The 13,401-nt window shown below is 38.7% G+C and overlaps 1 protein-coding gene across 2 annotated transcripts in view; it reads right to left on the reverse strand.

Moving 5' to 3' along the window:
• The window catches only part of CNTNAP2 (contactin associated protein 2), a 1,227,525-nt gene extending 1,223,337 nt beyond the window's left edge, over positions 1-4,188 (reverse strand). For both annotated transcript variants that reach the window (XM_054815498.1, XM_054815497.1), the window contains exon 1: positions 3,377-4,188. In XM_054815498.1, the coding sequence (XP_054671473.1) occupies positions 3,377-3,473 (97 nt within the window). In that variant the 5' untranslated portion in view covers positions 3,474-4,188. The remainder of the gene's footprint in view (positions 1-3,376) is intronic.
• Positions 4,189-13,401: the final 9,213 nt, after the last annotated feature.

Below are 13,401 nucleotides of genomic sequence, written 5' to 3' on the forward strand. Positions count from 1 at the left end.
TGTTTACGCACAAATCTTAATGATTTACTACACCTGCCCCTCATTTGATATCTGCATCAGTTATTGTAAAATGGGTGATATGGGACCTACTGCAAAATCATGAGAAATATCAGAACTCAAAGTTTTAATAGTTCTGTACAGATCAGGTTTGCATTTCACATAAACAGACACAACCAAAAATAAAACCTATCTGTGAAAGACAATTACTTTTTAAGTGAGTTGATTTCATAGAGAAGCAGATGACACTATGATGAATCCCTTAAACATTCTCATTAAGAAGAAAAGGTCGCTGTTTTGTGTGGGGTTTTTTATAAGAACGCAAGTGAAAGTTTGTCTACGCGTAGTCATATTCTTATCATTCCATCTTTAAGCCATATAGAAGACTATAAAGCACTAAATTTGTATTTTCCATGTTACTTTTTATCTTGTGATGACCTCTCCTGGTTGAGCTGTTCATTAGCCTTGATTCCAGAAGTTAAGAATGTATTGATCCCTCCACGCTTATTTAAAAAAAAAAAAAATTGCAGGAATATGAAGAATTTATTGCCAAGGTATGAAAAATATGACTATGAATAAAATTTACAGTAAGAACTGAATATTAGTGTGTGATACTGTATCACAGAGTATGTTTATTGTACTACAAGATGGGCTTTCAAGACCCACTTCATTTTGAGATAAAACTGAATGAGATTCAAAGCTTTCAATACAATCACTTCTGAACCAGTATTACTGACAGACATCATTTTAATGACAGAGATAGATTTACTGACTTTGCAAAGTAAACAAACATTTGAGATGCAATATATTCATGTGACGTACAATTCTATTCTTTCCAAAAATTCTGTCTTTTTCTATGTCAGCACAAGAAGACTGTAAGAAAATATTGAATAGCAAGCTTATATATAGGGATTCGTAATTCACTGTACACCATGAATCTTGCATACTTCCTAAAAAAATACTGTAAAGAATAAATTTGCTACTGTTAATTACTTCAAAGTCAAAACATAAAGTAGCAATGGAGGAGAAAATAAAAATGTGGTTGGAAATCGATTTTACATCAAAGTTGCATTTCACATGATTATTAATTCTTTCTGAAGTATTCCCAATATGATATTCAAAATCAACTGATGAGAAAAAAAAAAAAAAAAGATAAAAACCTAAGTGCATTCTCTTGTCAAAGAAGAACAAAATTCCCCAATGCCATTCACAATCAGTTGCATAAAAAGTGACAATCAATCCCAGAAAATACAGCACAGTTACCAGTTTGTACACGAAGCGTGCAACAGAATAACCAGTTAAGTGGTGCACCAAAACACTGTGACACAGCACTTGAGTTCCTACTGTGGTACCACTTCCCAAGCACCCGTATGTCTTTACAAGAATTTTAAGCATGTACTGCAATGTGAACACTCCTTTTGTAGTTTTAAGGCTGACGTGTACTTCTAGCTATATTTCTGTTTCCAGTAAACAAATCTAGCTCCATTTCACTTTCAGAAGTGAGTCAGAAATGAAAAGCTATACACTACATAAGCACTGTGGTCTATAAGCTCTTGGAAGGTGAATTAATGTAAAGAAATCTTTGAATATCTGAAAAAAAATTGTCAAGATGGGAATGTATATGAGTAAATTGTAATTAAGATTATATATATCCTTTATTCATGGAATTTCTGGTTATAGTGATGTTACTACAACCATTAACTTCTCAACTACCTTCTTACAAAAGTTAAAGATTAGTTTGTTAGGTAACTACTGTAGGTCGTTTTCAAGTTAAACTACAGCCATTAGTTACTGAATGACAAAAAAAGCTCAGAAATTCTATTATAGAAAAGCGTATAGGGAACTTTGTTTTCCAAGAATAGATTTCTGACAACCTAAATAATAATCTTTTTTCCCCCTGTATATTCCTGTTATGCAGAGCCTGAGAGATGACCATGAAGAAATAATATTCAGAAGAAAAATTAGATAGCCGGTCAAAACTAAGCAGTAAACCTCAGGATCAATATTTTTCCTAAATCAAAGGCAGAAAAATAACTGAACATCCTATAGCTTCTGAGACCTAGATACAATGCAGACACTGCTGCACATTTTCTGTTGACACACAAATGAATGTCTAAATGTAGGTAAATCCTGGAACAATAACATTGTTTTATTTTTCAATAGGTATCAGATGGTAACCCACAGAAACCGACTGAGAAAGTATAGCAGTGCTCCAGTTCCCTAATCATTGCATTGTTCATTCCTGCCCCCAAGGAAACAAATAAATAAATATAATGATCCACATAGATCTCTATGCAGTATATACATTACATTCTAAGACAATTCCCTACTTGGTCAGTAGAATCAGCCCCCATTCACATACACACAATCCCAACACATCTATCTGTAGCATCTCAGGTAATTTCTTTCCTCTATAAACAGTAGTGTCTATTTTTGACAATTCTATAAAAATGCACTGCTTCATTTCAGTATGCATTTCAAAAATACTTTGCAATTGGCAAATGCTTTACATGGTCTGAAGAGAAACAACTAAATACTTAACACTGACATCTACCTGCCAATGTTTTGCTGGAAACTACGGCTCAGTGCAATGTTAAAGATTTGATCTAACACCCATTGAAATCAATGAGTACACTGTCATTTTTACACTGATAGCAGAACTGGGTCCTGCATAGGTGCTCTGCACTCTCTGGTCTGAAGTTCAGCATTTCAGCAGATGCTTGATCATTTCTCTACTATTTCTGCCCCCCAGGGGGTAATTGCTGGTCTCCTCCAAAATACCTTTGCTCATTTTGTTATGGGAAGCGAAACTTCACTTTCAAGAAAAGCTGTCCTGGCTCAGTTCACTCTCATCAACTCACCATCATTCTTTCCTCCTCAAATGAGACAAAATTTTCTCTTGCTGCTCCTTGATAAAACACTAGTTATGGAAACTGCTCACATCTCTTTTCCCTCACACAACTGTGGAAGTGAAGTACTTCCAAATGCAAATTGCATACCCTCTGAGGAAGGTGGGAAAAACCAAACCAAACCAAAACAACCAACCAAACAAAATCCACCTCCAAACTTTGAACAGCTCATATTTGACTGCTTTCCCTCTCTGACTCCATTGCAGAACCAAGACTGTATCATAGAGCAGGTCCCTCAACTTTCCACACCAGCTGCCACTGAAATCATCTACACTAAGGAAGATCTGATGTGGAGCACTGTGAACTGAGTATCAAACCTCAGTGCACCGGTACACATACAAACACATAGAAAATCAAACACAAGATTCACTAGCAGAGAAAAAATAATCAGCATCCCGGAGTTGTGGGAATTCCTCTCTGGCTTATTGCAGAACTGAAATTGTGCATGCTTCTTAGAAAAGGGTACTTACGAGATGCAGGCAGAGCAGTCCTGGCTCTGCAGCTAATGCTGCTGAAAATCCAGAGGAAGAGAGCTGCCCTGCAGCCAGCTCGGGTAACCACAACCATCCTTCACTTCCTGGCTCCCCGTACTCCAAATGCCAGCCGCAGAAGACCTGCTTTTCTCCACTTTGGCCCCTTCTCTCTCTCTCCTTTTCTTTCTCGGAGGAGGTGTCGAGGAGGTAAAGGGGGCAGGGCTTTACCTTGGGGTACAAGCCAACCCCCCTCTTCGTCTGCTATCTCTGGGTTTGCAGCAGCAGAGTAAGTCCCGGTACTTTTCTTTCCCTTATTTCTCTGTGTTTCTGTGTGTGTGCCTCCTTCTCAGAGGAAGGAAAAAAAAAAAAAAAAAAAAAAAAAGCCACGAAGTATCAAATAACAAGGACTGTAGAAGAGAAAAAGAAAAATTAAAAAAGCAATCTCCAAAAAGACGAGGGGGGAGGCAGGGAAAGGGAGATGGAGATGAAGGGAAGGGAAAAGGCGGAAAAAGCTGTTGGTGCTGCTAATGCTGCTGTTGATGCTACCACTGCAGCTGAGCCCTTCTTCCTGCACAGAGCAGCGCTGCTGAGAGAAGCTTGCAATAACCTCCCAGCTCAGATATATATACACAGTGTAGATGCACACACAGCCGGGGAGCCAAACACACACTCACACAGGAGCAGGGAGAGGGGAGAGGGAGAGAGAGGGAGGGAGAGACACTCCCGCAGCAGAGAAGCCGGCTCAGAGCCTCTCTCCTCATGTATTCATCATCTTCCAGCAGGAGGAAACGCTGCCACCAGCAGCAGCAACCTCCTCCCCCCGCCCCCCCCCCCCCGGAAAAAAAAAAAAAAAAAAAAAGCAGCAGAAGGGAATATCCTCTCCCTAACGCTCCCCTCCCCTTCCCTCCGCTTCCTCCAGCTCCTCCCTCTTCCTCTGCGCCCCTTCGGCCTCCAGGACGCTTCTCGTCCTCCCTTGCCTGGTTCACAGCCAGAGCCGGGGGACCGCGGCGGGGATCGGGGCCGGGGCCGGGGCCGGGGCGGGGGCGGGGGGGGCCGGGGCCGAGCCGCGGGGAGGCCGCGCAGATGCCGCTGTCCGCGGTGCTGACGCTGGGCGCGGAGGCTCGCCGCGCCGCGCCGCCCGGCACCCCTGCCCGCCCCCGGGGTGCAGCGGCAGCCCCCGAGGCCGGCTCTTTCCTCCCTCCCCGCCGCTCCCCCGCACACCGAGATGGTAGCGGCTCCCCGAGCTCCAGCCTGCCGGGATCCGAGCCAGGCGGCCAGCAGGCAAGTCCTCCGAGCGGTCCAAGTTCTGGGGGGGGTGAGCACCATCCCGCCTGCAGAGACCTGGGGCTGCAGGAGCCGCTAATGCAGATGTTTCCATTCGGTAATTAATTCTCACTCCGAGAGTGAGCCAGGAATCAAGCTGCATTAAAGTATCATTATGGTTTTCACCTACAAGAGATGACTGAGACAACCTGGCCATATCCTAGCCTTATGGTTTAGGGATTTCAAGAGTCTGACTGCTCTTTTCCATCCCTCGCCATCCCTCCTGCCATTGCCCTTAAACAGACTGTACCAAAAGTTATTGCTCACCAGATACGGTAGAATAATGAGGGTGGGGAGTTATTCATGGATTATTTATTCTACAATCAATGAGGCAAAGAAAAATGAAAACAATTATTTCTCAGGTGTTATATAGAGAAGGCTGAAAAATGGAGAGATATAATTTCTTTAGAGGAGCCCCAAAGCAGGGATAAATTATTTTCAGTGACTATACACATGCTGTTAACAAGTATCTGCTGTTATTTAGTGAGTGTGATGAAGTAGTTAAGACTGTATGTAAGATAAGATTTTCAGAAAGGCCTTGGGATATTAGGATCCTCAATCCTATTGCCTTCCAGAGGGAGTACGGTGCCTATCTGTCAGGTCACTTTGAAAACTCATCTATACGTAATATGTGATATCCCAGGAGAGCTGTGACCTAGAGGTTTGAGCACAGCGCAGGACAAAGTTTAAACGCCAGTCCTGGGAAAAACTGTTTCTGTAATCTTGTCCAGCTGCCATAGTTTTTCCTCCTTGAACGTTTGCCTCCCTTGCCTTATCCATATGGAGTATTAATACATTCATATTTTAAATCCTTTCATAGAGGTAATGCCAATGTGTCTGTAGCAAATGTGGAATGAAAAAGTGCACTATGAATGCTAAGTGTTATTATACTTACCTCTGGTTTTGAAAGAATAAATATTGACATGGAGACTTTGTTACCTCTTCTCTGCATCACCCTGAGCTCTCTGCCGAGCCCTCTCCGTTCCTTATACCCACAGACACTTTTTGATGTTCAGTAATCATTAGGATATGTGAATTTGGGGGGAATTACCTAAGAACCAAATATTAATTAGTGCCATTAAACTAGTTCAAAATCCCTTCTTTCCTTAACTGCTTTCTTGTTAACATTTTCTATTCTCCTCCTGCTCTATAGCCGACAATTTTTCAAATTTGTAAACCCACATTTTCTGTTCTTTAGCTACAGCAGATGCGATAAGGTTGATATGCTACCAGAAACTGACTGCATATATTCATAGGAAAAAAAACCCCAAAACTTCTGACCATGACATGCAAAAAATCCTACCACTTTCATTCTGAGATCTTGCAACCCTTTCAGTATTCATTGGCCTTTATTATTCACCTAAGTAATAAACAGCTTCTCTGAGTAAGTATTTAGAAGCTCAGCAGACCATTTTGCAAAATAAATTTCTGCTTTTTAAGGTCTTTCCAACAAGCACAACAAAGCAATATAATTGCACATCAGCCATTTATACTTTTATATCTTGCATATCACCCATTTCATAAGTCCTCCACTGGACAAAAATCTGACTTGGTTTGAGCTGTTCCAACTTCACATTTCTTTAGCATATGCTAATTGGTTTTCTTAAAATGATACTCAAATTGCTCACAAGTAGGTACGCATTTAAAAAATAGTTACAAAGGATGACACAAGTAAAACAGGAAGGTTCAGCAGGTTGATTGATGAGTATCTCAATAATGGTGATAGTAGAAAGTTTCCTTGTGGTTTAAGACGGAAGAAATGGCACAGATTATTGCATTTTTCCCCACCTCGGAATAGGATCAGTCCTTAAAAACTACATAAAATATTTAAACCATGTAGCAACAGCAATGAGTTGTGCAAGGGTAATGCAATTATTTTTAATATAACCGCAACTGGGGCCTGCAAAATCATTAACTTTGACTGATTCTGTAACACAAAAATCATTATAAAGATCTTCAAGCATTTTTTTGTCCTATAAACTAAGCTAACCATAATATATATATATACCCTTTCCTCTTCCTCTTCCTCTTCCTTTTCCTTTTCTTTTCTTTTTCCTGGAGGATGTTTTGAAATATTACTTTACATGATTCAACAAATCCAAGTTGAATATATTAACCTTTGAAATGAAAACATGGTCAAATTTTTTTAGGGCACACTATGAAGTTATTAGATACTTCTCTCTTCTACTCTTGCTCCTAACTTTTCCTTTCCAGAGTGCGAATGTGAAGACATTTCTAAGCAAGCTGTAAGACACTGCTGCAGTCTGAGCAGGGCAACTGCAAGCTTCAGCACTCCTATCCTGCAGTCAGCAAGTGCCTGCAACTGGGGTCAACAACCTATAGGTTAGGAAAGTGTCCTAGCAGACTGGGACAGACACACCAGCCAAGACGTGCAGAAGGAGGATCTTCCAGCAAAGCTACTCCCATAAGAAAATAAATCCTTCCTTATCTTTCAATTCAACACTCCCAGAGCCTTAAAAGCTGGGGAGATATCTCAGTCTACTGGTGAAACCTCCCTGGCAATTAGTAAGACACTAAAGTGTTAAAAGACTGTAGTTATTACAGCTGTACAAAAATTTTATTGAGCTTAATGGAAATTATACACACATATTGATGAATGAATAGATCATTCTGAATTTACTAGGGCTGTCAAGCATTGTCTGCTAAATAGAATTCATCCTGGACAGAGCTATATTTACAGTATGTGAATGTCAAGAAGAAAAACACAATGTCAGAAAGCTAGAAAGGATAATTAAGAATTTCAAACACTAGTGGGACCAAATGGCATCCAATAAAGTCATCAGCTGGGGCCACAGAAGAATATGAGCCAAGCTGAAAAAGAACATGAAACTTCTGAATTAATACTGAAAAGTAAAAGCCATGCATTTTTATTCCTAACAAAAAAAAACACTTTAACATAGTTTTTCCCTTTTATATTTTTGGTTGCCAAGGACCCCTTGCATGGCAGAGCTCTAAAAATTATTCACAGGAGAATTTCCATCCAAGTTTCTAGGATGGTAGGTATGAGGACTTCACACAGGAAAGATAGATGCAATGTATTTCAAACTATGACCAAACAAGGCTTTATGATTATATGCATATAATTAAATGGCATATAATGGACAGCTCTATTACTGAAGGAAGTCTTGGGTTTTTTAAGAACAACATGGGTTTTTCTACTGGGACTGTCTATAAACATGGGTCTTTCTCTGAGGGAGAAAGAGGACACATGAAAATTGTGATCATCTGCCCATGAGAAGCTGTAAAGACCTGAAGAAAATATTTATTTTCTAGAAATGTGAGGAAAGAAAGTCTTTCCTAATGTAGCTAAAAAGGAAGATGAGGGTGCATTGGCAGAAAAGAGCCATTATCATAATCTTGCTTCATGCAGCTAAAAATATAGCACTGTAGTTTGAAGCGAATGCATTTTGGCTTGACCATTATTGTTGTAGTTGTACTAAAACAAACAAGCAAATAAAAAACTGTAAATGTGTATATAGGTAATCATAGCAAAACTCTGGTTCTAGTTCTTCCTTTACATGCTTCATAACAAAAATGGTTTTAAAAAAGGAAAGTTAAACTCTCAAAATGGTCAGTATGTCACTGTTAAAAATTATGACCCCAGACTCTCATTCATACAGACATCAACAGAAATTGAAGATGCTCAGAAGCTTTCAGCATCACGCCCCTACATCTTCTATAGTCAAAATGTGCTCAAGACAGAATCTACCTTTAGAAATTTGTTTTGGGATATCTTGATCTCTATCATCCACACTGCATAATGAAAAAATTCGACAATCAAATAAAAAATCATGCCATATGTCTCAGGCATATACTAGACTTGAATCTGCATTTTATAGACGTGCAAATAGAACTGAATTCCGTTCTTATTGTGCTTCATGACTAAAACAACCAAACAGAAATGGTGGTTACCTGTCAGAAATGCAACTGTTTTACACTAATCACCAGTCTTATTTTGAGCTCATTTCCAGTTTAATGCCCCTTGAAGAAATGGAAGAATCTGTTTATTTACAAATATAATTTAATTACGCTCATCCACTTGAACAGTCCATAATAATTCTCTCCTCCAAGACACGGTATTCTTCTACACATTCATGTCTGTCTTCTTCTGAGTTTGCCTTCAAACCCCACCTTAAGTGTGTTTCCCTCCTCCTCTCATTTAAGCTCCTGTTAATTTATTGGGATGGTTTTTATATTGCAAAATAATTTTGCATTCCTACTCTCCCTAAAGTCTATTAATGAAAAAATGAGAATCACTGAGACAAATGATTTTAATATGGTGTCTATTTTATTATTCTTTTCTTTCAAGCTGGAAATGTTATATCTATGAACTAACTGTTTTGAGAAACTGACTGTTTTAGGGAGCTGTATGAGGCAACCTGTGGCTGCTACTAATACAACCAGCCCAACTGGAAGCTCAGCTGGATCTTGTATGTCATGTGCATAAAACATGCAGGATGAGATTTTCTTTGCACGAGAAGTAGACGATGGGGTCGGTAATAGCCATCTGAATACAGTGGTCATTTGAGGGTTTTGCCAAGTTCATCACCTGAGAAGATTGCACTGAAAAACACCTAGACAATTTTTAAAACACGGATTAAGTCCTTGAAAGACTGACCACTTGATGAATCTATTTCTATTTCTTTCTGGACTGTGCCTTCTCTCTTAGTAATGTTATATATTGCTATTATCAACAGCAATAATATTTTATGTTGACTTTATATTTTTATGCATTATTTAGATTTTTGCTAAATGTCAAATATATTAAATGGTATTTTCTAGATCCTAGTCTTGTCTTGCATGCTTTGGTTGAGTAAGGTGGAATCTTAGTACTACTGAAACCAGACGTAATTTTGCTATTGAATCAAACGGGAATAGGATTTTATCCCTTATATTTATACCTATGACATCTAAAAAAATCCCATCTGTACAAAGAGAGAGACACTGTGCATCTCATAAGTGTATAAAATAACACTGAAGATGTTAATTATTTTGCAAGCACCTACATTAGACTTGCATTCTATTTACATATCAAGCTATACAAGAGATTTTACTGAGAATTTATTTTAAAAATACATTTAAATGCATATTTAAAATACTGCACTGAAATAGTTTTTTCTTAATTCTTTTTAGACCATTTCATAGGCAATTCATGGATGCACAAGAGAAGGTCTATGTCAAAAAAAAATGCACACAAAGTGAATTATAGTAATATTATCAAAAGCTACTGCAATTATGTTGGAAATATTTCTAGTCACCTTTAAAGGAGAAATTGAAATCAATCTGGAACATTTCCTTCTGCTATTTGTGGAGGGAAAAAAAAGCATCCTTTCACTAATGCACAGCCTGCAAGGTAAATGCTAGAGAAGAGACTGTCAGCTCTTCTTATACTATCATTTATTCGTGGATGAGGAGACTCCATGTGACTTGAAGACTTTTGCAAGACAAGTACACAGCAACACTTTGGTGAATACAGTGAATACTTCCATGGCAAAGTAATATTAGGGAAGAATTGATGTATTTTTAGCCATATTTGAATGCAAATTAGCAGCTGGATACACAGGAAAGAGCCAGCATAATCTGACAAGATTTCTTTCTTTAAACTGACAGTGATCTACAGCCCTTATCTTGGGAACTTCTTTGGTGAAGGTTTTGGAATAATTCACAACTAGTAGCTTTAAACCACTGCTTTATGTTAAATAATTTGTGCTACCAAGGATATAGCCTGATTACCTACTCAATGCATATTAAACAGATTGGAAGAGGTTAGCAGAGTAATGCACTAAAGTTACTGAAGCATTTAAGCATTCTGAGTAAATATATATTTGCCTCCCTGTTATATTGTCCGCATCATTCAGTCTCAATTACCACACTAATAAACCATAGTTATCTTCATCTCCTACTACAGATAGCATATGGATACATGACAATAAAAGTACTTTAAAATACTACCATTTACTCTATCTTATAATATTAGGAGTACCCAGAGTCCTCTTGAACCATGTTATAAATTCTTGCATACACTTGATTGTGGTAAGGGACTTGGTATTATAGTTAAATATGAAGCTCCAGTAATTCTCCATTATGACTCCAAGTCAGCCTTTTATTAAGTGCCTACAGTGCACCTAGTACAGAGCAGGGTGTCAATCATGACTGGAGCTTCTGCATGCTACCTGAATATGATTACACTTAAAAGATAAATACGTACTGTTTTGCCTGTCTGCACACCTGCCTGTCAGATAATTTCCTATGCAACTCCTGTGTTTCTCTGGGTTTTTTTTTTCTCCTTTCTGCTAGGCTTCTAATTTCTAACAAAGACAGCGTGGCATTAAGAACACCAACTGTACAAAGACTGGCAAGCCAGCAACTTTTTTTCTTTAAAATTGAAAGCATTAGATGAGCTTTACACTAACTTTAGGAAGTTACTTGCTATGGCTAGGCAGGCATAGTAACTGCTTGGGCTTCAGTGGAGCTTCTGAACTGTGCAAGAGCTCCAGCCGAGCCTGACCAGATCAGATCAGCCCACAGCTCACAATGGAGCTACTGTATCACATGCCTTGAAGATTGTTCCCATTCACCACTTGAAGATTTTCATTAAAGCCACTAACCCTCCTACTACTTTAAAAGGAAAAATAGACAGTATAGGTTTTTGGTGAACTAAGGAGATTGGGTGCTAACTGGAATGGTGGTCTGAAACCCACTATTTATTTGATTGTCATATTGATATAAATTCTATGCTGTAGTAGTTATATCCTGAAAAAGAGGTGGCTTATTCATTCGTTGTTCAAAGTAGTCCCACCGCAGTTAGTCTGATGTTCTTTCAGGGGAAGCAGTCAGCAGGCTGTAGTAACATATAATAAAATCATAAATGCATGTACATCGTAAGTGCACACACGAATATTGTGAGCACAAATGATTGCTCTTGACATCTAGGTAGCCATTTTGAACGTAAGGATGAAACTGAGAATGAGATTACTTCTTTCCATTGAATCAGGAAAAAAAATTGAGTAGTAGTAACAAGGGAGTGAAATCAAAGTACAAATTGCAGGGCTGCACCACAATCTTTTTTTGCTGTTCTTCCTTCTGCACTGACATACCAGAAGCAAACGGGAAGCCTTGATAGGAGGCACACGATGTGAAGAGCTCTCTGGTGTATGAATGTTGCATCTGCGACCACCCTTAACAACATGCAGCCTCTCAGTAGATTTGATAGTGCAGAGGCCTTTCATAAAAACCACTTCAGCTTAATTTATAAGGAGCCGTGTTCTGGTTTTAACATCTCTAGTTTTTAATCTATACATTGCAAAACAGCCTGGGTTTATTGCCAATCAAAGATGTAGTTTTAAAGTCTTTTCTGCAATCAACAGTTCAGCGCAATGAACTTTCACATGCCCTGCTACACAACAGTAGGAGAGGTGCAGCTACGGTGTTGGTACGTACGTGAAACTGAGAGAGATGATAATAACCCTCTATGTGATGACTCTTGCAACAACCACCACAATGTACTCTGAGTTTGCTATCCAGTCTGCTGTCACATGAAAAACTTTTTGTGCATGTTTCCTCTAGTTTGGAGAATAGAAAGCTTCTTAACTGAGGAAAGAGGGTTCCAAGAAAACCCAGAAAGTGATTTGAAATAAGACACCACAGAACTGTGAAGGAGCCTGTGGGTAATCTGCCTTATTTACATGCCAGGACACTCAATGCCAGCCCAGCAAACAGTTCTATTATCTCTTGGAGAGAAGAATGTATGTCTGTATGTATCACCGACTCACACAAATACATAATGTTATGTAAGTATTTAATGTCATGTACATGTAAAGTAAAATACAAACATCTATTATAGAATGACAAGCTTATTATTAAATTACATTCTGGATAATTGTAATCCATAAGAACACAAGACTGGAAGAGGCCACGCAAGTCATATCAGTTGCCCAGATTTATCTTCCAAGATAAATTCCCTTTTCCTCTCAAGCACAAATCCTTTTCACAATATTTCTGAAACACAGGGTGACTTGGAGATACTTTCTGTGAGGTATGGCCACATAAAAATCACTTAGCCTTCAGACCCTTTTCAGCTTTTTTGAAAGTATCAGACATGAAAAAATACATGTATTTGACAAAAGACTTATACTTCCTGATCTCATCTCATTTTTTAATTAAAAATTATAAAGAAGTCACATTAGGTAGACCAAAGTCCTACTACTACAATAGTACGTGAGTTTTTAGCTGTAAATGCACTGGTAATAAAAGGTGCTTAGACTACTGTATGTTACTCACTGCAATGTGGCATGTAATGAATGAACAATTTATTCTTCACAGTATCTAAGGATTTCAAAGCATCATACAAATATTGAATTAAGCTTCCCAATGAAGTAAGCAAATATTATATCCATGTATAGAACAAGCACAGGAATCTACGCACAGTGTCCAAAATCACCCATATTCCAAGATCCACTGGCTCTGAGACCAAAATCGAGCTTTTAAAGCCAGACGGACAAATCAGCAAAAGCCATGCCTCCTGCCCTATCAGGGCAAGTGAACTGAAAGTGCTCCATTAGTACTTTGATGGAGATGGCAGAGAGTATGAGAGAGTATGAAAGATTTAATCACCAGAAATGCACTCTAAGAGGAAAAAGCAGAAGAACCTAACTGAAAAGTACTTTAAAAGGAATCAA

This window comes from Grus americana, chromosome 2, assembly GCF_028858705.1.
Source record: "Grus americana isolate bGruAme1 chromosome 2, bGruAme1.mat, whole genome shotgun sequence".
In the NCBI taxonomy this organism is placed as follows: domain Eukaryota; kingdom Metazoa; phylum Chordata; class Aves; order Gruiformes; family Gruidae; genus Grus; species Grus americana.